Source organism: Parasteatoda tepidariorum, chromosome 9 (genome assembly GCF_982258835.1).
Source record: "Parasteatoda tepidariorum strain Cologne lab strain chromosome 9, Ptep-v5.0, whole genome shotgun sequence".
Taxonomy (NCBI): domain Eukaryota; kingdom Metazoa; phylum Arthropoda; class Arachnida; order Araneae; family Theridiidae; genus Parasteatoda; species Parasteatoda tepidariorum.
The window spans coordinates 33,292,355-33,316,630 of record NC_141763.1 but is presented as its reverse complement, the minus strand read 5'-3'; the positions used below and the strand labels follow the sequence as shown (position 1 = coordinate 33,316,630).

Genomic DNA, 24,276 nt, shown 5'->3' with positions numbered 1-24,276 from the left:
TTCGAATTCATCGAAACGTGAATGACACAATATAAAGGAGTTAAAAGGAAATGTAAGCAACAGTGGTGACGCTAGACAGATATGAAGAAAAAATAATGTTATTAATTTTCAACGCGTCAACAATTCAGCTCAACTGAACACGCTATGGCGTAAGCGAAAGAAGAAGGAAACACGCCATCTTATTCCTTCCAACTCTGACTAGCGACGCCACTAAAAATATCGTTCCAATTCCATTTATAGTTTTTTCTTCTTTTTTTTTTTTTTTTTTTTTACAAGAATGATCAGATGTTGAACACTTGCGATTTCTCCATAAGGTGATGCAAAGAGAATACTAGCTCATGCGCTGTACACACTTATATTCTCACAATTTAGGTGGGGGTGTATTAGAAAATGGTTGAGTTTTGAGTGATCTTCATTGGTGTCAACAAGTTTGTGTTGTTCATAGAATTTAGAAGGATAGTTACGTCTCCATACAATTTCTTAGGATTATTTATTTTTATTTTTTTGAATCTGTGATAACAATCAATAACGTGTAATTAATACTATCGATATGTTTTATCATAGCATAACATACATAATATAAGTAGTTTAGCCACTCTATTTCAGGCTAGTAAATTATGTTTTTTTTTTCAATTTATAAGAAAACAAATTTGGAGTTCAATAGTTGTAAATACAATAAATTTGGATTTGGAGTGTTTTGTATAAAAAATCAACTGTAAAAATTCATGTGATGTTATAAGCAAACAATAAAAATAAAATAAATATATTGAAATGAGTATTCTAGAAGTTTAATTAAATAATTGTTTCATTTTATAAAAATGGAACAAATAAAATTATTATAAAAAGTATATTTTAACATGGAACTATCCCGGGAGATGGGATTGCCATAGCATTGTTCCTTTACTTTGGTTGTTATACTTTCTGGTTTCATCTTTATTTTTTATGGTTTTCTCATCTTTCTTTTTCCATTTTCTGTTAGAAACTTTACATTTCTATTTCAAATCACTTTTGTTTCTTTTTATTCACGTCAGGCAAGTCTTGAAAATGGAGCATAAGATGAGTTGAATCTTATGCCTAATTATCTATGACTGAGATCATCTCAGCATCGATAGGTCACGTGCACTCCTTTGACTGTTTCTTCCTGTTTCTACATGATGCTAGAACTGGCGTGAGCTTTACAAGTACACTACATGCAAAACAGCAAGAAATTATTATGACATATACCCAGTTATAGGATCCCAAAGTTTCTCGAAAGTATCCTGTAAAATAAAATAATTAAATGTAATAAAATATGCACATTTCAATCAACTCAGATAATCCCTTCAACCAACTAAGAATTAACAAAAAATCAGTAAAAATATATAGAGAAAAGCAAGAGTCTGTTACGTATCTTTTATTGTATCTAACTAAATTTATGCCTTAATTTAACTTATTAAATTTAATATTCATTTTAATTCTGCGGTTTATTTCATCGCCTTTTCCTTACGTGAAGTGAATATTTAAGATAAAATGTATTTCCAAACCTATCCTGTTTTTGGATTACCTGTTTGGAGTGACTTTATATACGTACTTTATATTAAATCGCTCTCTCTTTACTCCAAAGGTTTTGCCAATGTCCAGGAAGAGAATACAATATAAAATATATAAAGCAAATAGAAAAATATAAAATCAAGACTAATACATAAGAATAAAACGCACAAAAACTTACTTGAAAACAAATCCAGTAACAAAATTACACTACTGACTGTCAAACAACAACTAAGTTGAAATATTATTGCAGGTTATGGGATTTGTTCGTTTCATCCTTATGTATTAGTCTTGATTTTATACTTTTCTATTTGCTTTATGTATTTTATATTTTGTATTGTATTCTCTTCCTGGACTTTGGCAAAACCATTGGGGTAAAGAGAGAGCAATTTTAGACATTTGTTGTGCTCTCTGGATAGAAAAGGTTTTGCATTTATGGCTTCCGGAGCTGGCACCCCCTGAAGACGTCAGCTTCGGTTCGGTGTTTTTTCATAATTTTCGTTTTTTATTGTTTCTTTTGTTTCAATTCCTTTTGGATTTTCAGCTGTAAAGTACGTTTTTCCACTGGAAGTATTGTTTTTAATTGCTCCAATTATTTTGAATTTTTTTCTTTTAATTATAAGAATTAAGCATTTTCCTTTTAAATTTCTGTGTATATAATATCTATTTAAAAATTTCTATTCATTTGGAGTAAAAAAAAAATATGAACTTCATGCGCATTTCCTTTTCTATTGATTGTTTTAAAATTATATAAATGGTATGTTTTTTGTGTAATTTAATCTTGCGCGTAATTTTTTATTCTTACATAAGTCACGGCAGCGTAATTATTAAAACGCATATAACCAAGGTTCTTGTGAACAGAGTTATTAAAAATACAGTTTTTTTTACAGCGCATTTCTCTAGAGGAATTTCAGATATTTTAATGCGATATTCAGTTATTTTAATGTAGTATTGTTTATTCCATAGATAAATAACGCCCGGTATGGTGGGTTTAGTCTCTACCAATCATGTCTTTGGCTGCGATTCTATATCCTATACTAGAGATTAGGGGTAGAGTGATTTGCACTTCCTCCAATACTTTCTTAATCGTTTGAATTCTATTCTAATATAATGTGCGTCGTGGTTTCAGAAATGAAAGAGATTTATTATCTAAGAGTCGGGATATAATTTATCATTTTATTTACAGGATTATATTATTTATGTTTCATGTTTATGATATTTCATTTATGCGAAGATCCAGTGAACGCCTTTCTGTAGTTTTATAGGAACTTTCCGTTTTTTATTTTAAATTAATTTGATAAATAATTTACAGTAGATTCTCGTGCAACATTTTTGTATAGTTATGTCCGTTAGCCGAAGGTAAGTCCAAAGTATTTTCCTTTCTCACCAGCACTTATCTTTATTGTAATTTTTCCCTCTATATATGTCATTTAAAAACCTATGAATGAGATAATCAAATTAAAAACAATCCTCGTACTACATAGTTTATTTTATGCTGATAAAAATGAAGCGTTAAGCTATTAGTCATGAAGTTGGTCTCTTTAGTTTTGCTAAAGAATTTTGAACATTGTATTTTTCACCATTTCATCCGTGTTTTTAATATTATGAGTGTAGTTAAGTTTGAGAAATCTTTAAGAGAAAGAGCATTAAGTAATGCGTGAAAGATAGAATCTAAAAACGACTTGTTAAAAGCTTGAAAGGAAGTATAAATTTATGAAATACACTTAAAAAAAAATCAATTAAGATTTAATCTTGATGCCCTATACATTTTTTTTAAAAAGCAAATGAATATCCGCTGTCTGGGCATTCTATTGGTTTTGGGTTTACTGATAAAAATAGATTAAAATACTATGTTATCTCCATGATCCGAATATCTCGATTCCCCGAACTAAAATCGAAGTAATAGATCAGGTCCAAATTAGATAATCCGTACTCTTCGTATGAATCTCTCAGTTTATCTCAACGCGAAAGATGAATATGTTAATAAAATAAGGTGAATGAAAATTCGTAAAACAGAAAGCGAAACACTTTTTGATTGCGATATAAAAATTTCACTAGCTAATTTGAAACTGAGTGGGTGCTAATTAATTAGTAATTATTATTAATTTAGTTATGAAGTCAGATACGGGAGAGTATATTGAAAAAAACTTCAACAACTCTAATAATAGTGCAAAGGAACACTTTACTTCAAATCAAGTGTTCATACACACATTAAAATGAGTAGTTTATTCTAAACACCAATCACTGAGAGCACTACTTACATGAAATTCACTTACAATAACATCATTCGTGAATTATTCGAAAAACCAATTTTGTGTTAATTAAGATTGCGCCAGTCGATTGCTTACAATCGAATACGAGTTTGTCGATGTTTTGCACGCCGTTATATATTTACTGAAACAAAAATTCACAATTACAAAATGTATGCATGTTTTTAGTTGTGTAAAAGGTTAATTGCAATTTAATTTTTAAATGTCTGTCAATTATATTATTTTTATTTTATAACTGTCCTTAAACAGCCGACCCGATTTTGAATTTACGACTGCTAATATTCAACTCCTTGCTTTGTAATTTTGAACCCAATTCAGAAGACAAGGAAACTCCTGGATTGGGAGAAATTTTCTTCGTGGAGGACTTTTTGATGGAACTAACCCACATTTGCGTTTCATGAAGAGGAAAACAATGAAAACCTCCCCCGGTTAGCTTGACGGCGAGGCGACTCATGATCCGTCTACCACTGAGGATATTTTACGTCAGCACTATGGTCGGAGCGAGCTGGGTGCGGAATTCGAATCAACAAGTCATCGCTGGGATTAGAACCCGGGATACCTTATAGGGAGGCGAGTGTTCTATCCTTTGATTCACCACGGCTCTGTTAATTATATTAAATAATTTTACTCTATTCAAATTCTATCTGCTTGTGTTTTGTTGATCCTAATTTGAATTCGTCTTAATATTCTTTTTGTATGGCACTTATGTTTGGTTCACAAACTAATTTTATTTTAAAAACTAATATATGTGTGAATCCTAAATGAATAATTCTTACTTTGTAATGTATCGCAAAAATAACTTTACTGAATCTTATGTGCACTGTAATTTACTGTAAATATAAATTTTAGTGTTGCCTAATACCAACAATTGGTACAGCTTTCTTACACTATAGTAAAAAGAACATTATTGGTCGTCAGCTATTCTTGGTTTTTATTTTTGTGAAACACCAAGAGTTATTTGTGTGTTTCACTGTACCTTTTTTTGTGTAAAGTAGTTGCCACCATTATTGGTGTTTAGATGTACTAAAATTTTTTACAGAGTAGTTTATCTTTAGTTCGAAGCCGATTCAAGCTCCAATTACTTCAGTTTTCCTCTGCTTATAATTTAAAAAAAAATAATTGTATATTTAAATGTTTTCTAGCATTTTTCTGACTGTAAATGTAGTTAAATGTGACAACTTTTATATAGCCTTAATTTACATAAAACTAAATGTCAAAATCTATAATATAAAACCTTGCTGTCCTATAATTTTACACAAAGTTTCTTGCCATCAGACTCCACTCCGACAACCTCCAAAAAAAACTGTCCTAGATATCAGAAAGGAAATAACTTGCATTTTGATGTCTAGTGCTTTTTAACACTTTATAGAGCGATTTTTCTACTAATGATATGTTAAAATAATTTTGGGTTTGATATTTTTTCATAAAAGAAAAATTATTAAGCTTATTACCTAAAATTAATTTACTTGAGACTATTTTTTTTGGGTGGAAAAATGTGTGAGATTTTTAAAAATGCACCTACTGTTAAGAATTGGCAATAAACTTGAAAAAATATGCTTTTAAATAACCTAAATTATCAATTCTGTGTTTATGAGTGCAGGTAAACTCAAGGAGAATGCATAAACGCACAATTGAAAATAGCTCCCCAGTTTTGACCTCTCTTCACGACGCTTTACTGTTGCATTGGTATTATTTTTTTTTAATTTTCTGAAATTATCAGCGGATGGCCACACGATGCGAAAATAGCTACTCGATCAATCTCAAAAAACAAATCTAAGTTGGTGGAAAATTTATATCCACGGTCTGTTAACTCAAGCATAAAGATAACTTCATTCTTACCTATTATGGGAGTTTTCAATATACAGAGAAACGCATAAAGAAAGAATCGAGAAGCTAGAGCCATATTTTGATGCTCTTGTTCTATATATTCAAAAATTAGTCCTGGAAATGTTGTGCTAAGTGCTCCGGATACGTAACCAAAGATTATAACTCCAACCATCATCAATGCAAAGTCATTAGTCCATATTATATAGCCAGCATCTAACAGTAATATTAGAAAGCAAGTTAAACTAAAATTCGTTCTTGTCATAAAATGACCATCAGTAATCCAGTTCAGACTCAAATTACCCACAATTTCAGCAAGCGGGATAAACATGGCGAAGTAAACAGACAGTTCGTTGGATATTCCCTTATCTCGAGCATAATCAACTATAATAGTCCAGTTTAGGGTTGTAAGGAATGCGTAAACACTTTGCACAAACATTATGAAATGGAATGTAGGATCTAAGAACACTCGAAAAGATTCCCAGGATAGTTTGTTTTTGTTTTTTATGCTCTTCTTCGGTTGACTAATATTGTTTGCTACATCTTTTTCAGGCATAAATCCATTTTCATACTCAGTGTTTTTAAAGGAAGGTTTTCTTTCAGTATATCGCACGAGTTGAACATCAGAATCAGGCTTAGATTTCATCTTTTGTTGAAAATACTGCTGAGTGTCATTTGTTTCTAAGGATTTCGTTGCCACCCGATCGGAATTTTCCTTGTTTTTATTATCTGCCTCTCCATTTACACATATTACATTTTGAACTTTATTTGAAGCATCATTTTTTTGTATTATCAAATGATCTTTCGGTATTTGTTGAGTACTATCAATTTTGTGTTGGTCTTCTTCATCCAATACAAACGCAGGATTTTGATGACACGTGTTTTGATTAGAGAATACAATTGACTCTTTCACAATTCTGCGTTCATTATGTGGATGCTTTAAGAGGATAGCAGCAGGAATGGTATTTAAAAATAGTCCACCCAAAATCAAAAACATTCCTTTCGTACCATATGCACTGTCTAAGTAAGTAATCACCGGTGACATGATTATAGCTCCTACACATGATCCCGTTAGAACAATGCCATTTACGAGATTGATGTGTTGAGTGAAATGAAGCTTTAAAATGGTCTGTATTAGGGTATTACCAAAAGCTAATCCACAGCCTAAAGAGAAAAATTTTTGATTAGTAAGTTAACCAAAAAAATGATTTCAAAATTTTGTACTAATACAGACTGGAATTTAAACAAAACTACAATTGTGTTTTTTTTTAAATATATGTTATAACTGGCCTTAAGTAGTCCAACTAATTCTGAGTTGACGACTCAAGTCCATAGCCTTGAAATTCTGAACTCAAGCAAGGGAGACAAGAGAACTCTTGGATCAAGCATTGTGACAAACTAACCCGCTATTGTGTTACTTAGAGAGGAAAAGTTCTACATCAAGATGATTCAAACCCATGATCTGTCTACCATTGAGGATATTTTCCGTCAACACTGTGGTCGGTGCGTGCTGGAAGCAGAATTTGTATCATTCATCTAACGCAGGGATTTTTACCTCACCTCATTCGGGGGGGGGGAGGCAAACCCTCTATCCCCTGAGCTATATCGGCACAAACACTACAAGTTTAGAACTTCATTACTAAAATCTCTCAGCTGGAAATTTACTTTAAAACGTATTCAACCTAACTCCTTTAATTTCGTTCGAGTCTTATGTCTTTGTGTCAGAAAATTATTACTGGAAACATGATTATTGCTGCTGCTAATTAGAACAGTGCCATTCACGAAATTAATGCGCTCAATGAAAAAAAAGTTTTAAGGGTTTCGGTATTTGGGTGTTATCAAAAGCAGGTTACAAGTCTAAAAAGATAATTTTTAGGTTAGTAAGTTATTCAACAAGTTATATTTTAAGAATTTTAATAAAATACTGGCCGATTTTAAATTAAAATCCCAAGTTTAAAACTGAAAATTCTCTGAAATGGTAATTAAAAAAATTCCACGTAAAGCCTTAAACAAATCGTTTTCAGCCATCTGTCACGTGTAGCAAGCAATATTATTTCTGGAGAGATGGTAATAGCTCCTACACGCGATCCAGTTAAAACATTGCCATTAACTAGGTTAATAGAGTCACATGCTGAACTAGATCAGTGTTTCGCTATTAGTCAATCAATTTTCACTATTCCTATTGGGGGATTCCTATTCCTATCCCAATAGAAACGTATTCCTATTGGTGATTAGTAAAAAAATAAAATATCTTTAAAATGAAAGAACAATAAATAATTAAATATGTCGGAATATTATTTGAATATGATAGTAATCATTAGCGAAATTGTAATTATGAATTGCAAATCAATCTATAAATCACTTTCGAGTTCATTAAAGTTGAGAATATTTTTCTTAATAAATACACTGGTGTTCCGTAATTATCATACTTGCTGGAATTTTTTTTATAAAACTTTGTGAGATGTCACAGTTCTCTATTATCTCTATATCTTTATTCTCTTTCTCTATTAGATGTCACAAATCAGTAAGATCAGTATCTTTCTAACACTGATGACCAATTTAGTTGAGGATGAAACATAAAAGGGAATATTTTAATTCTTCCTTTACTTTCTAGGCTTAAGTTTTATTTATTTTCAAAAACAATTAGTTGCATATTGGTCGCTGTCGCTTTTTGGCTGATGATAATTCAATACTGTATGAGTGAAAAGTACAGTGAACAAAATAAAAAATTATATCCTAAATAACTTTTCTTCGAATGATTTGATTTTCACTAACTAACTGCCGATCATAATGGTTCAAAAGGGTTACTTCAAATATGTTGAATAATTAGTGTTAACTATTCATTAAATTATACAATCTGGCCCAAAAAAGCACTGTCTCTGAATAAGCATACCTTACTTTGGACGGATTTGCATTAATTTCCACATGTAGATTATTTAATAAAATTAATTTTTGCGTCTGAAATTGAATGTTGCTATCAATCCAGTTGATAACAGTAAGTAATTCTTGAAAAACAGTATCACTGTAACTCTATAAAACTGTATCACTGTAATTCTATAAAACTGTATCTACTAAGACAAATATGTCGTCAACATGTCTTTCCACCATGAGAATTTGGACAATTTAAATACTTTTTTCCGAAGTAATGCATTAGTATGTCCCAAGGAATGGGAGAGACCTCAAATAGTTTAAAGGATTTGTCTGTGGATTGAAAAGCAATTTTCTAACACAAGAATAGACTAGTGAGATATTTTCAATTTTAATGAAGAGTAATAGAGTTCTTGCAACCGTAGTTTCAAACAATAAATGACATTAGAAATAGGTACAAAACTATTGTACTCTTTCGGATTGCTCTAAACATAATATTTTCAAATTGCAATCGTTTCTATGTCCTATTTAAAGTTCACAAACCTCAACTTTGTTTTAAGACCTATTGTTTCTAACTTATATACCCCGAGCTATAAAATTGCTCTCTATTAGTTCTCCTTTAACGTCTAACAATATCCATACTGTTAAAAATTCCTATGATTTTGTTTCCCAACACACATTTCACCCTAAAGCAAAATTATGCTGTGTCTTGATGTTTTTTTCTCACTAATGTTCTTATTTCTTGTTCTGACTCTCCTTCTTTAAACTCCGAACTCTACTTTCTGAACTCGCTTTTTGCTAACCGATGATTTAAACCTGCTAAAGTAGAAACAATAAATGCAGTGAATTTTTTAATTTACCAATTTTTTCCTTCTTGTTTACTATAAAATTGCTATTATTCTCTCCCGTTTTTTATAGTCATTTTTAAGAATGTAAACAAAACAAAATTGAATCTTAAGGATCCTATCAGTATTGAGAATCACTGGGGCCTTTATCATATACCTGCGGCTTTTTGTTACGTTGGACAAACCAGACGAGCTTTAAATTTAAAATTAAGGAACACGATACATATTTCCTTTATCAAGAATTCGATAAATCATCGATTGCTGCACATTGTTAGAATATTGGGCACACATTATATTTCGACAGTGCTAGAATTATCCCCCCCCCCGTCACATCAGCTGATCTTGATACCCTGGAATCTTGTTTTATTTAATCCAATGCTGATTCCCTTGTTAACTACATTAGTTACTCACTATCTTTCCATAGCGAGTGAAATGCATTTTACCCAAATTTCCCTTGATCGTCCGATTGTCCACATTGTTTCTTCTTGCTGTTTTTTCATTTTTATTTATTTTTTATTTATTTATATATTTTTGATTCACTCTCGCCTACTTCTAGTTTTGTTTTTCTCCTTTATTTTCCATTTTTCGTTGGGAACTTTACATTTTATATTACAAATTCTTTTTGTTTCTTTTCGTTTACGGTTGGCAAGTCTTGAGAATAGGAGTTGATTTTCGAGAGCTTGTAATATGTCGACTTTTATTTCCATCTGCATATTTTTGAAGCCAGTGAAGAATTTTTATCTAGTAATTTTAGCAATCATTTTATTTATGTTGCTTTATTGAAAGAAATTGTAATGGAACCTTACCGTAGATGAGACCAAGGCAAAAAGTAGCTGCTGTAATATTCTCGGCAAAATAGCAACTACCTACCCCGACAGCACCAAGAATACATCCAGTCAAAGTAATAGCTCGAAATCCAAATGTTTCTCCCAGAAATGCAGTAAAGGGACCTAAAAGAAATAATTGCTGTACCATTTACGAAAAATGCAAGAATTAGTCATTAATAATCATCGTAATAATCTTTGTAAGAAAAAGTTCTAAATTGTGACTTTATTTGAAAGCAGTGTTTTTTCCTTTTATTATTTGCATTATGCCTTTCTGCATTGAAAAGAGGAAATACGAAACTCTTCATAAGCTAATATAGAGAATAAAGTTAAACTACACTAAAAAAAACGAATTAAACTACAAAAAAACAGACAATGATTGAAAGAACGGCTTGAAAAAATTACATTCAAGCTTTTTTAAATGTTGTCAAGCTTATTCATATATCTTTAGCTTTATTCATAACATTAAGTTTATCTTTTTTAAATTGAGTTCATACAACTCAATAAGAAGTAAATTGATTATGTCTGACCATGTGATTTATATCAGATTTAAATGGATACTAGTAAGAGTGTGTGTTAAACCTGATCGGCTTCTGAATCGAAAAAGGCCACTATTTGCCAACGATGACGTCACTTACAGGCATCCAATTGAACAATTCTTTTTTAAGAAAATATCACACACAAGCAAAAAAAGTTTTAATCTTCACGAAGATTAAAAGGTAGAAAACTATTGATAGTATCTCAAAATTAAGATTAGCTTTGTATAGAACGAAAAGGGACAGCATTTCGGAATATTTCACCAATCATAAGTAAAAGTAGTGACTCTTCTAAGGATCTAATTCAAAGTTTTATTCTGTTATACTCAGTTATACTCACATCATTTTGGTTGCATAATTCTGTTACTCGGAGATGGCCTTACACATGTTTTTTTAGAAATGTTACCAAGCACTACAATATAACCTCAATTTTTACAAATCAATCACTGATTATCATAATAATATAAAAATGAAAATGAAGTATTTTGGTGTGAAGCCGCACCATAACGACTAAAACCCTTATACACTTATTTATAACTCTCGTTTTCTTTAAAATGGTTTAACCATGCTGTACCTTCTGTTAAAATTGAAGATCCAGTTATTATAAGAAATTACATTTACATAGATATCAGAAAGCTTTAAAACCATTTTTTAAGCAACCATAAGATTCTAACAGTTCTATCTGCTCAGATGATTTTTCATACGATGAGATCAGAACTTATGAAAATTCAGGAAATTTTTTTAGAAATTATATTATTTAAACTTCTTCACTTTCTTATCCTGCGTAGTTCAGTTCTTCTTAGCAAATAGTATGTTTCATAATTTCCTCAACGGTTTTCCAACAATACTTCACAAAATCTTCGCCTAAATCAGTCAACTTCAAAACATGTTACAAATAATGTCATCTGCTTTTTTAATTGATCTCGTTGTGCTGCTTTTTAAGTCAACATGTTGAACTATTTCTGATGATCTGATTCCGAAAAGATTAACATAAACAAGGGGAAGAATGCAAGTTATTGAAATAAATCATTCCTTTATCTTACCTGTAAATGTTCGCAAGACACCATACGTGACTATAGGCAGTGATGCCTTTGATCTTTCTGTTTGAAATCCATTTCGAAGAATCACATAGAATATTCCAGCTAAACGCATGGGCAATCCAATGAAAAAGCCTATCATAAAACAAGCTGCCAGTACTAACCAACTGGTTAAACTATTATATCCAAATGTTTTCATTTTAGTGATAATTACTAAATTAACATATATAATCTAGTTTTCATGTGGAAGTAGCTCCACTTTTAGAATAATTAACACTTTTACAATCAAAAACATTAATTAGAACTATAATGCAAAAGATGTTTAAAGACTGCCTCTTCACTCTGGCTTTCATGACTAAGTAGGAAAAAAAAAGATCGATTCACAAGTTAGACAAATACAAATCCTGACATGGCACCTGCTAATTTCCATAAAATACTAAAACCTCGAAATATTACTCTATTCGTGATGCTAATTTTTTTATTACGATGGGAATAAATTCTCACGTAAGTTGTTGTTTCTTTTGTACGAATTATGCACATATTTTCATCATGCATGAGTTGTTTATTACTACTTCTCCAGTACAAAATTGTATTGACTATTGCATTAATGATGCATAAAAAAAAATATTTAACTTAATCACGAAACTCACTGCAATTCGAGTAATAAATGATCGGATGGTGTTAGATAAATATAGAAACAACTCAAATACGTTCTATTGTTTTCGAATTCAATTGATTGCTGGACAATTCAAAAAATGGAAATTTACTAAACAAAAGAACCATTCATTATCATTTATGTATCTTTTAAGATATGTGTAAACAAGGGAAATCACAGTTACAGCATTGAATTAAGTGATTTATAACTCATAATGTGAGATTAACTTAATGAATTTATTCTTTAATTAGAATAAAAGAAGAGGAATCTGGAATAAAATTTGGAAAAACTAGCTATTTATTTCTATTGCAACACTCTGAAATTGCATCGTTAACCCTTAGAAAACTCGGAATATCTTCTACCATGTGAAAAACTCTACCAGCTTCCTTTTCGTGGGATGCAAATTGCGTATGTTAACAAAAAATGGAAATAATTTATAAAGTAAAAACAGTTTATACAGAGAACTGTAAAATTTTATTATGAACTTTAAAGTTTTCTGATATTATATTTCTTAAATTGTGTCGTATAGTTTAAAAACCGTCAATCTCCAAAAGTAAAATTTTTTAAAGAAAACTCATTTTCCGTGACACTTAGACAAAAGGAAAAAAGATCCAAAATTCTTCAATTCAAATTCAAAGGGTTAAGAATTAAAGCAGTGTACTTTAAAATACAACGTAAGGAGGTAAGGGAGCGTGAAGGGCTGACTATTTAGTTTGATGAAAAATTGAAAAATAATTCAGAACTTTAACTACAGATTAAGTCAATTCAGTTTTGTCAAAAATTAATTACAAAAAATGTAATAAGAAATAATAAAATTGAAATATCGTAAATTTATTTTTAAAGATTTTTGTATAAAATCACCTTAAAAAGTTTTTTAATTGAATAATGCATTATTAAGGAAACGCAACTACACTTATGACAAAAAGTTAAGAAGCAAGCACATACTTGCTTAAAATTCAAGAAATAGCGAAACAGATTAGGTCAACTTTTATATGAAAATGCATCAAAGTATATTTACAAAAATTATAAGATGATGCAATTGAATCCTAGATCAAAAATCAATGACAATCTCAGCGAAATAGTCCAAAAATTAACACAGCAAAGTGACAGTTGTGGGGAATCAATAAGGAGTGTAACCTCCTTTGATGATAAAGTAGATCTTACAACAAACTCTGATGCGATTTACGAAATTCTTATTATATCTTGAGATTTTGGTCTCATCACTTGTTTCTCAGACCTCCATTAACGCAGTATTTAGCCCCGCAGATTTCTGAGACGGAGTGGAAAACTGCAAATACTCTGCCAAGAGCACCAGAGACATGATCTATGGTATTCAAATATGGAGATCTGGCTGATCACTCCAAGTTCTGAATATTTTGATCTTCAAGGTATCCTTGTCCAGCCCAGACCTGTGAGTACGCGTGTTGTTATACGCGTTGTTGTGCGCGCGTGTTATTACTGGGGTCCGATAGTGCCTCTGATCAATTTTATAAGGAGTTCTAAGATGTCAGCCCCTATGAGAATTAAAGAAGTTTTTCTGACACAACTCAAGAGAGCCTGTCTGAGTTGGTGTAGGACACAGATGCAGAGGGTCCTTGCTCTGTTCACTGATGAATCCCGATTTGGTCTAATCAATGATTTTCGACATGTTTACGCGTGAAGAGAACTAGCGACCCCGTTCCATCTCTCCATCATCATGGAAATGGACCATTCTGGAGGTTGAGGTGCTAGGTTTTGAATAAGCGTGATCGAGTCAAATATCTAACCCTGATTTCCGCAGAGCATGTCTAGAATGTACTTTGTAGAGTAGATAGTTCACCACTCCCTCCCATAAATCACTAGGGCAAAAAAAACTGCCTTAAGGGACAAGTTGAATGTATCACCCTAAAGCCTTAAATTTATTTTAGCAAATACTTTTTCAACCTCAAGAAATAACTTAAGACTTTATTGTGAGATCAGTATTGTCGTAAGGAAGGGGCCATATAGAAAAAATCTCATATTTATTTTGTTATTGTGTTATTTTGACAATAACTAACATAAATATCGTTGAATTAATTTTATTTCACTGAAATTTCAAGCAAAATAGTTTTCCGTATTCTATAGTTCTAATGAAATCGAATTGTATATTCTGAATTAAAATCTTCAGTTTTATTTTAAAGGCACTGCCAACGCCATCTGCAGATATTACTGAAATTCAAGTAAAGGTACTTTTTCAGTATTCCCCAATCATTATATCTTGAGAAGAATTTTTACCTGTTAATATTTTTGGTCATGATGACAAGTATTTAAATTACATCTTCAGTGAAATCTACATTTACATTATATTCCTAAGGTACTGGAGTATCAGAAGAACCAATAATAACTTGCTTAAATACAACGCATGAAAAAAAACTTGTTTTTTTAAGTATTGTTCCGAAAACTTATTTAAAATAGTTAAAATAAAAGAGCTTTTTGGGGACAACTATGAACTGATGAACAACCTCACCATTACATTTTAATTAGAAAAATGTGTACTTTATTTTATATACTCGAATGTTATTCTCTTCGAAGTAAGATGGAACGTAAAATAACTTTTAACCAAACTATTAAAATATTCCTAATTATTGCAATATGTTTATAATGAACAAAAAGCATAAAATTTAAAGATAATTTTTTTAAAAAATGATAGTTTTTATTTTGAAAACCAGAAAAAAAATTGCCTCAATATTTTATGTATTAAATACGCTTTGTGTGGATATCAAGCAAAAGTAGGAAGTTTTAATTTTCATTACAAAATTGGGTAATAGTATTTTATTCCTTAAAATTCTATATTAATAACTGCTTTCATTACATATAAAGTATTCAAAGTTAAAAATTGTAATTGTTTTTTCGCTAGAAAACAAAAGAAAAGGTTTGAGTTCCTGTAAAAATTCACTGTCTGAGGAGATTTTTTCAAAATCTATGGTAATGATATTCAGTTCTTTCAAAAAATCTGGTCCAAACCACCACAGTTCATAGGAGGCAATTTCCGAAGCATTCAAACCACGAGAAAGGACATCTGCAGGATTTTTATCAGATGCAACGTCATTCCAATGACAGTTCTTAGTTAGTTCTTGTATTACTTTAACTCGATTGCTGATAAAAGTCTTGAGTTGATCAGGTGACCGTTGAAGCCATGCCAACACAATTGTAGAATCTGTCCACAACATTATTTGTTGAATTGGCAAGGTTAGAGACTTAAAATCCTTGTTCAAAAGCTGTGCCAATAAAACACTGGCACACAATTCTAAACGAGGGATCGTGATAGGTTTCACTGGTGAAACACGGGATTTGCTGCACAAAAGTCTCGTATATGATGTTTCTCCCGAAATTGATTTCATGTACAGAACTGCTCCATACGCAACGGCCGATGCATCGGAGAAACCGTGAATCACGATTCCACTCTTCTCCCCCATGTGACGAGGAATTTGCATGTTTTCAGTGGCAGGTAGGGTAGAAACAAAACATTGCCAATCCTTAGCCATTGAATCTGGAAGCGGTTCATCGCATTCCAACCTGAGTATCCAGAGTTTCTGGAGAAACAATTTAGCCTTGGTTAGAATTGAACCAAGAAATCCAAGGGGGTCATACAAGCGTGAGATGGTGGATAGCATCTTTCGTTTGGTATATGAGTCATGTATATTTACATCAACCTTGAAGGTAAAATAATTTAATTTCGGGTTCCAAATAACCCCCAAGGGATTTAATGGTATTTGGTGGCTCACGAAAGAAATCATAGGCTTGGCCTTCTAATGGTATGAAATTAAGAAATTTTGGAGTATTAGTGCACCACTTGTGTAAGCTCATACCCGCTTTTTTAAACATGTCTACTAATTGTTCTTGCAGTAATTGAAATTCTTGAAAATCTGAACTTCCTGACAAAATGTCATCCATATACGTGTCTCTAATTATTACAGCAGCGGCTAAGGGAAAACTATCACCCTCATCAATGGCTAATTGTTTTTGCTAAGTAGGGTGCACAAGAAGTTCCGTATGTAACAATGCAGTTTGTAAGTTTGCATTGGGCCATTCACGCTGTTCTGCCATAATATTAACTGTAAATTCCAATGATCATCATCAGCATTGGCACGACAGCCCTTTGTGGGCCTGGGCCTTCCTCAGAAGCTTTTCCCATTCTGCCCTTCTCCCAGCAATTGTTTTCCAGTTCTTTACTTTTAGGATATTCTTTACTTTTCTTTACTTTCGTTTCGAAAACAAACGTCTTTTCATCTGGTTCCCTTAAAAAATTTATAAGAAATTCTTACAGCACATTTTGTAAATATTGTATTAAACAAACATAATATCTGGAAAATATCAATACCAACCCAAAATGGAAAATATGCATAAAAAAGTCTTGAAATATTAGTAGCCCCTGAATCTCACAGTAAATCTGATTTAGACTGGATTATTCCATTTATTTCAAAGGTGGGGAAAGTAGAACTTACTGCGCATCACTTCGGCGCACGAACTATACAGTAAATCCGATTCCAATATCTTTTTTGAAGACACATAAGCTCTTATTCTTTCTGCAATTAGATTTTTAAAATTAAAACGATGGCGCCATTTACCAATTTCGGATTTAAATATACATTTCTAATAAGTTTTAAATTAATCTGATGTTTCTAAAGATAATATTTTTCATACTCTGATTAAATTTTTTTAAATCGTAACTAATTTTATATAGTGTCTGAAATATTTTTTTATATCTCTTCATGTATTTTTATGAAGTTGAGGTAAGAAAATCTAAGTAAAATCTAGAAAGATTATTCATAGTATAGAATTGCCACTGCCCGGTATACCCTACACTGATGTTTTTTTAAGGTCAAAGGCCACTGCCCGGTATACCCTACACTGATGTTTTTAAGGTCAAGGGTTACTGCCCGGTATACCCTACACTGATGTTTTTTTAAGATCAATGGCCTCTGCCCTGTATACATTTGCCCGGTATACCCTACACTGGTGTTTTTTAAGGTCAAGGGCCACTGCTCTGTATACATTTGCCCGATACTCCTTCTAATCTATCGTCAGTAAGTATTAAAATATCGAATAAATGTAACTATATCCACGCATAAATTAATATCAAATCAGATGCAATAAATATTTCGGACATTCACCAAAGCGACTGCTCAATATCTCAGAAATATAGCGCCAACTTGGCATCTTTGTCTTGGCATCCTCTCCACCGTCTCTTGTAACCCCAAACAGTTGAAATTTGGTTGTTGTATAGCATGAGCGTGTTCGTAGCACCAATGATAATAAAATCTCAAATACAGTCCTATAGCTCTTTTATTCATTTGTTATCAAACGAACCAGCATAGAAATTAAATCAACTGGTATCGAACATTAGTAAGCCTTAATAGCCGGAGATGGAAAAAGAGAAACTAAATAGATCGAAGCGTGCCGTCAAAGGTACCATAACGAAATTAGAAACTTACATTGATCAGACGAAGGAACATAATCCAACTGAATTAGAAGTGAAGCTTAAGCGTGTTTGCACAATTATATCAAAAAGTAGATGAATTGAAGGATCAATATTATGGTATAAAAGATATAAGTGACTCAGAGATAACTGAAATAGAAACTAATTTAGAAGGAACAGTAGACTGACTAGAAGCTTTGGGGGTAAGAATTAAAGATATTCTTAACTCTTTGATAATTAAACCTTCAATAATTAAATGTGAAAATGAAATATCTCAGGCTGATTTGAAAACAAAACTAGAAATTAAACTACCTGAGATACCACTACCGGTATTTCACGGTAAATATGATGAGTGGCCCAATTTTAAATCACAATTTGATAACATTATAACTACTTGTAAAAACAATGATTTAAATGACTCTCAAAAACTGCATTATTTGAAAGCGTCATTGCTGGGTGACGCCTACCGTCTCGAAACTGTTGACGATTCTTTTGAGTCATTTTGAAAGGCATTAGAAAATAGATTTGAGAATAAACGTCTCCTCACTGAGACTTAAGTAAATCAAATTTTGGAAATTGAAAAACTTGCAAATGAATCAGCTGGAGATATTAGAAACATGGTAGATATTTTAAAGAAAAATATCAGAGCTTTAAAGCTTCTAAATTTTGATCGTAATAATTTATCTGACATGCTTTTGCTTAACATCATTTTGAAAAAGGTAGATCGAGAAACTAGAACACAATTTGAACAAACGATCGCATCAAATGAAATACCAGAATTGGATAAGTGTTTAGAGTAAATTTTTCCTGAATTCGAATAATAATCCCAACTCTTGTGTAATCTCTAAATTACTACACATGATTTATAAGTGCAACACTCTTCAAAATATGTAGGTTTCGGATAGATTTGGTGAAATAAAACGTTAAAATTTATGTGTTAATTGCCTAAAGAATAATCACAAAGTAAAAGACTATAAATAAAATAATTCCTGCTTTGTTTGTAAGAAACGCCATAACGCTTTACTGCATATTTATGAGATTTCTTCACCGCCTCCTACCTCCTCAGTTTCTACTATGCCAGGCGCCGATCAAACAACTGTCTCGCAAGTGCATGATTCATTCCCACAATAACATTCGAACACTTTTTCAAATTATTTATTATCAAAAAAGAAACAAAATATTCTCTTGCCTACTGCAGTTGTTTATATTAGAAATGAATTAGGAAACTATTATCCATGCAGAGAGATTTTGGATTCCGCATCTCATCTTTCTTTCTGTAAACAAAAATTAGCTAATAACTTAATTCAACATTAAGTAAGGAAGTAAAAGGAATAAATAAATGCTTCTGTTTCTGGAATGAGCGATATTTCGGTAAATATCAAACAAAAGGTAACCACTGTAATTAAAAACAGTAGTGGGAGTTTTTCAACATCTTTAGAACTTTTAATTGTTCCTTCGATCCCAAATTCAACGATAATTACTCCGGTTGAAGTATCTAATATAAAGATTCCATCGGATATTAATTTGGCTGATCCAGAGTTTAACACACGAAAAGAAGTAGAATTAATTCTAGGTTGCGAGCTCTTTTTTGAAATTTTAAAGCCAAATAAGTTTCGATCGGCATGTAGTAATTGGTTGTTTCACGAAACTGTATTTGGTTACATTGTCGTGGGGAGCTCCGATAATAGTACAAATAGAGCATATTGTGAATTAATGCTTAGTTCAGATATAAATTTCGGAAAGCCTTGATAAACAGCTGCAAACATTTTGGAATATAGAAACTGTTGAGGAGCCCTCTGTTGAGCATAGTGTCGAATTTGAGTTCTGCGAAACTCAATATAAAAATACTCATTATCGAAATCATGAAGGGCGTTACATAGTACAGTTGCCTTTGAAAGAGGATCCCGCTTCGCTCGGTGATTCTAAAGCCGTTGCCGAAATGCGTTTAAATCAGTTGTGGAAAAAACTCTCGGAAAATGAGGAGTTGCAATCACTTTATAAATCATTCTTAATGGAATATGCTGACTTGCAGCATTTGCAATTAGTTGTAGAAGGTCTTGATAAAACCGCTTCGTATTTTTTACCTCTTCATGGTGTACTTCGCCCAGATAGTAAAACCATTAAGTTGAGGGTGGTGTTTAACGCTTCCTCCAAAACGACATCCAGTCTTTCTTTAAATGATATTTTGTACAAGGGCGGTACTATACAGCAAGATTTATTTTCAATACTTTTGCGATTCAGACAACATGCATATGCGTTCACTACTGGCATTTCTAAAATGTTTAGGCAAATTTTGATTCCCCCTGATCATTGGAATTAAAAAAAGTAAAGAACTGGTGAAAGTAAAGAACATCCTAAAAAAGAGTTTACTTAGGAAGAGTGAAAATTGCAAGCTTAAGACTAAGAAATTATATATTTCTTATTGTATTTAAGTAAATGGGTAATTTTGTTAAATAAACCTGCAATATTATATTACAAACACCGATGCTTCAAAATAGAAACTTGACATTTCATGTTAATCCTTTTTATTTATCAAGTGTCTTATAAACCATTGAAGTTGGATATGCTACTTTGATTTGCTGACATAATAACTTAGCCTAAATGACCCGCAAATGAACAAACCGTTAAAAAAAGTAGAAAAAATTTTGTATAAAAGTGTTATACACAATATTTTACTCCAGTCTCACAGTAACGGTTGCAGTGACAGAATTTTCTTTAAAATTTCGAACGATATTCGAATTCATCGAAACGTGAATAACACAATAAAAGAAGTTAAAGGGATAATCTAAGCAACAGTGGTGGAGCTAGACAGATACGAAGAAAAAATAATGTTATTAATTTTCAACGCGTCAACAATTCAGCTCAACTGAACACGCTATGACGAAAGCGAAAGAAGAAAGAAACATGCCATCTTACCCTTTCATACTCTGTCTAGCGACGCCACTAATGTCACTAAAAATATTGTCTCAATTCCATTCATACAGTCGAACTCGTTTATAACGAGCGCAAAGGGACCGTAAGATGTACTCGTTAAATCCGAGTGCTCGTAATAAACGGGTCCTTAAGGCAGGCGTGCAACCAGAAGAGGGGGGGGGGTTGAGAGGTCAAATTATTGAGTTTACATAAGATTTAATTAATGCTTACTTACTTTAATTAATTTAATGAAATACTTTTCTTAATTTAATGACAACTATCCCCCCCCCCCCATCCAGCAAAAAATTTCTAGTTGCGCTACAGTCTTAAAGGAAAGAAGCAATAAACGGAAAGAAAAATAAAGGAAAAGATTCTTACCAAAGCATTTATTTTTTTCATTAATCTACATATTTAAAATAGTAGTTTGTTAGCTTACTTTGAAGTTTCAGTTCGCCGTTTTTTTTTTTTTTATTTCGAGCGCATTTTTTATCATTTTGAAAAAAAGATTGCAAGACAGAAAAATATTGCTCGCTAAAACCGGGTATTGCTCGTTAAAAGCGACTTCTGTTCCATAGACTTAACATTGATCCAACCAAATATTCTCGTTTCCCTCGGTAAATCCGAGTTCTCGTTAAATCCGAGCTCGTTATAAACGAGTTCGACTGTATATATATATTTTCTTTTACCAAGAATGAGCAAATGTTGAAGGTTTGCTATATCTCCATAAGATGATGCGAAAATAGTGCAGCGCATGCGCCAGTATTGGTGCATGCGCTGTACACACTTATATTATCACAATTTAGGTGGGGGTCAGGGCTCGAAAAAACTCAGAAATTTTACCCGTTCCTGAGGACTGCTTGTCCAACAATGTACCAGTCCTCCTTTGAAACTAACCAGTATCTTTTAAATAAATTAAAAATATATAATTTTCTCTTATTTATACTAACATTTATATAAATTGTACAATGAATTGGCAGTTAGTAGGATTACAAATACTAGGATTACATTATACAGTAATAAATGAAATACTAGTTTACTAATAGTAAAATCCAGTATTTCTTTTATGAAATAATTTTTTTTTATTAAATAATTTAAATAACAAAGGTCAAGTTATCTGGAATGTCAATTTATCCAAGGGTACTGTGTTTTTCAAATGAATCAAATATGACGTTTACCAGTTCCACAATCAAGCCAATGATTTACAGAGGTTTCTGCACAGAAATCTGAAAGGATTTTTCCATTTAGGTAGATGTTCATAATTGCGTTTAACGCTTGTTGTTTAAGACCAGTACGTAATGTGTTTTTTTGTAAGTTCATTGCTAAAACACCTCTTTCAACCGCTGCAGTACTGCTAAACAGAGAAAACATCAATTCCACCATGCGCAGTATGTTGCTGTATTTCTAGATTAGAGGGACATTATAGAAGTGAGGCGATAGACTCTTGTAAGATAACAAAAATTGAAAGTGTATCACGAACATTAACAGGAAAATGGCCGTCCGCGCGGACGTCGGATTCCAGAACTTTGTTGTCCGCGGGGAATTTTTGACCGCCGAGGACGGGCGGATTTTCGAGCCCTGGTGGAGGTGTATTAGAAAATGGTTGAGTTTTGAATGATCTCCATTGGTGTCAACAAGACTGTGTTGTTTTTGGAATTTAGAAGGCTAGTTACGTCTCCATAAAATTTTTAGGATTATTTTTTTTTTATTTCTTTGAATCATGACATAAAATAATGATAACAATCAATAATGTGTAATTAATACAATCAATATGTTTTATAATAGCATAATCTACACAATATAAGTAGTTTAGACACCCTATTTCAGGCTAATAAATTATGTTTTTTTTTAATTTATAAGAAAACAATTTTGGAGTTCAATAGTTGTAAATAGAGTACAATAAATTTGGAATGTTTTGTATAGAAAAACTGTAAAAATTTATGTGATGTTATAAGGAAACAATAAAAATAAAATAAATATATTGAAATGAGCATTCTAGAAGTTCAATTAAATAATTGTTTCATTTTATAAACATGGAATAAAATTATTACATTTTAACACGGAACTATCCCGGGAGATGGGATATCTTCTTGCCATAGCATTATTCCTTTTACTTTGGTTCTTATACTTTCTAGTTTTGTTTCTCATCTTTATTTTTCTATTTTCTGTTAGCAACTTTACGTTTTCTATTTCAAATCACTTTTGTTTTTTTTTTATTCACGTGTGGCAAGCGTTGAAAATGGGCCCCTATTTTTGAAGAGCTTGAAACATGTCGACTGTTATTTACTTCTTATGTATTTTTGAAACGAATGAAGCTTAAAATCGAATAACATATACAGATGGTTTATAATTTTTATCACAAACCGATTTACTCAATTTCTTTTAACCATGGGATTATGTTGTTGAGTTAATTTCATTCAAATGTTATTTATTAGAATTTTTTTTCGGTGTTTTTCGGAACTTTTTGTTGATGGTATTCCTTGAATCCATGGCATTCCGATGGCTTTATCACAGTGCGGCTTTGTATACCTGTAACCTACGAAAAAATATTTGTCACTTTCGCAGCATAAGATAAGTTGAATCTTATGCCTAATTATCTATGACTGAGATCATCTCAGCATCGATAGGTCACGTGCACTCCTTCGATTGTTTCTTCCTGTTTCTACATGATGCTAGAACTGGCGTGAGCTTTACAAGTACACAGCATATAAAACAGCAAGAGATGATTATGACATACACCCAGTTATAGGATCCCAAAGTTTCACGAAAGTATCCTGTAAAATAAAATAATTAAATGTTATAAAATATGCATATTTCAATCAACTTAGATAATCCCTTCAACCTATTAAGAATTAACAAAAAATCCGTTAAAATTTAGAAAGAAAAACAAGAGTCTGTTACGTATCTTTTATTGTATATAACTAAATTTATGTTTAAATTTAGTATTTATTTCAGTTCTGCTGTTTATTTCATCACCTTTTCTTTACGTGAAGTGAATATTTAAGATAAAATGTATTTCTAGACCTATCCTGTTTTGGGATTACCTGTTTGGAGAGACTTTATTTATGTATCTAGTCAAACTGTGAGAAAATTACAAATTGAGGTGTTACGGCTAACCTTTGATGAGCGGGTGGATCATAAGCCTCTATTTTTAATTCATGGTTGGTAAACACTAGATTGCTTAAGGATGTCATTTTCACTACTTTTAATTTCGATTAGAAAAACAATGATGCATGCACAATTTCTTAGAATTTTGTACAACATATAATTTTTTTATTGTTATTATTTACTAATAACTTGTTATATAACTGTAAATAATATAAAAATATTTAAAATTAATTTTAAACAAATTTCTTTACACATTATTTATTCTTTTATAATCCCGTCATTTTGACTTCTTTTGAGCAATATAGCTATATACTAAGTTTCAGCCTTTCTAGTGTTAAAGATATTTTTGTTTTAATTGATACTTTACTCTCAACCTAAGATGATTGATTTTAACTTTTAAGGGGGTAAGTTTTTATTGGACAGTAAAAAAAAACA

General features: G+C 31.7%; 2 protein-coding genes across 6 annotated transcripts in view; both read right to left on the bottom strand.

The window, feature by feature from the left end:
- Positions 1 to 338: 338 nt before the first annotated feature.
- LOC107446242 (monocarboxylate transporter 12-B-like) lies at positions 339 to 12,249 on the bottom strand. The gene is made up of 4 exons (XM_043050334.3): positions 11,738 to 12,249; positions 10,141 to 10,284; positions 5,637 to 6,785; positions 339 to 1,259 (listed from the first exon to the last, which is right to left on the bottom strand). The coding sequence occupies exons 1-4, from the start codon at positions 11,928 to 11,930 to the stop codon at positions 1,114 to 1,116; spliced, it is 1,632 nt and encodes a 543-aa protein (XP_042906268.2). The 5' UTR covers positions 11,931 to 12,249; the 3' UTR covers positions 339 to 1,113.
- Positions 12,250 to 22,567: 10,318 nt separating this feature from the next.
- LOC107436509 (monocarboxylate transporter 12) overlaps positions 22,568 to 24,276 on the bottom strand; it is a 41,710-nt gene continuing 40,001 nt past the window's right edge. For all 5 annotated transcript variants that reach the window (XM_087151238.1, XM_016048256.4, XM_016048257.4 and 2 more), the window contains one exon: positions 22,568 to 23,507. In XM_087151238.1, coding sequence (XP_087007364.1) covers positions 23,362 to 23,507 — 146 coding nt within the window. In that variant the 3' untranslated portion in view covers positions 22,568 to 23,361. The remainder of the gene's footprint in view (positions 23,508 to 24,276) is intronic.

What these genes read in the sequence shown, in the direction of transcription:
- LOC107446242 (XM_043050334.3), bottom strand. Translation starts at nt 11,930, where the DNA reads ATGAAAACATTTGGATATAATAGTTTAACCAGTTGGTTAGTACTGGCA. An exon ending in TGTCTTGCGAACATTTACAG is followed by an intron (nt 10,285 to 11,737) that starts GTAAGATAAAGG and finishes TATTTCTTTTAG; the next exon opens with GTCCCTTTACTGCATTTCTG. An exon ending in TTGCCTTGGTCTCATCTACG is followed by an intron (nt 6,786 to 10,140) that starts GTAAGGTTCCAT and finishes TTTTCTCTTTAG; the next exon opens with GCTGTGGATTAGCTTTTGGT.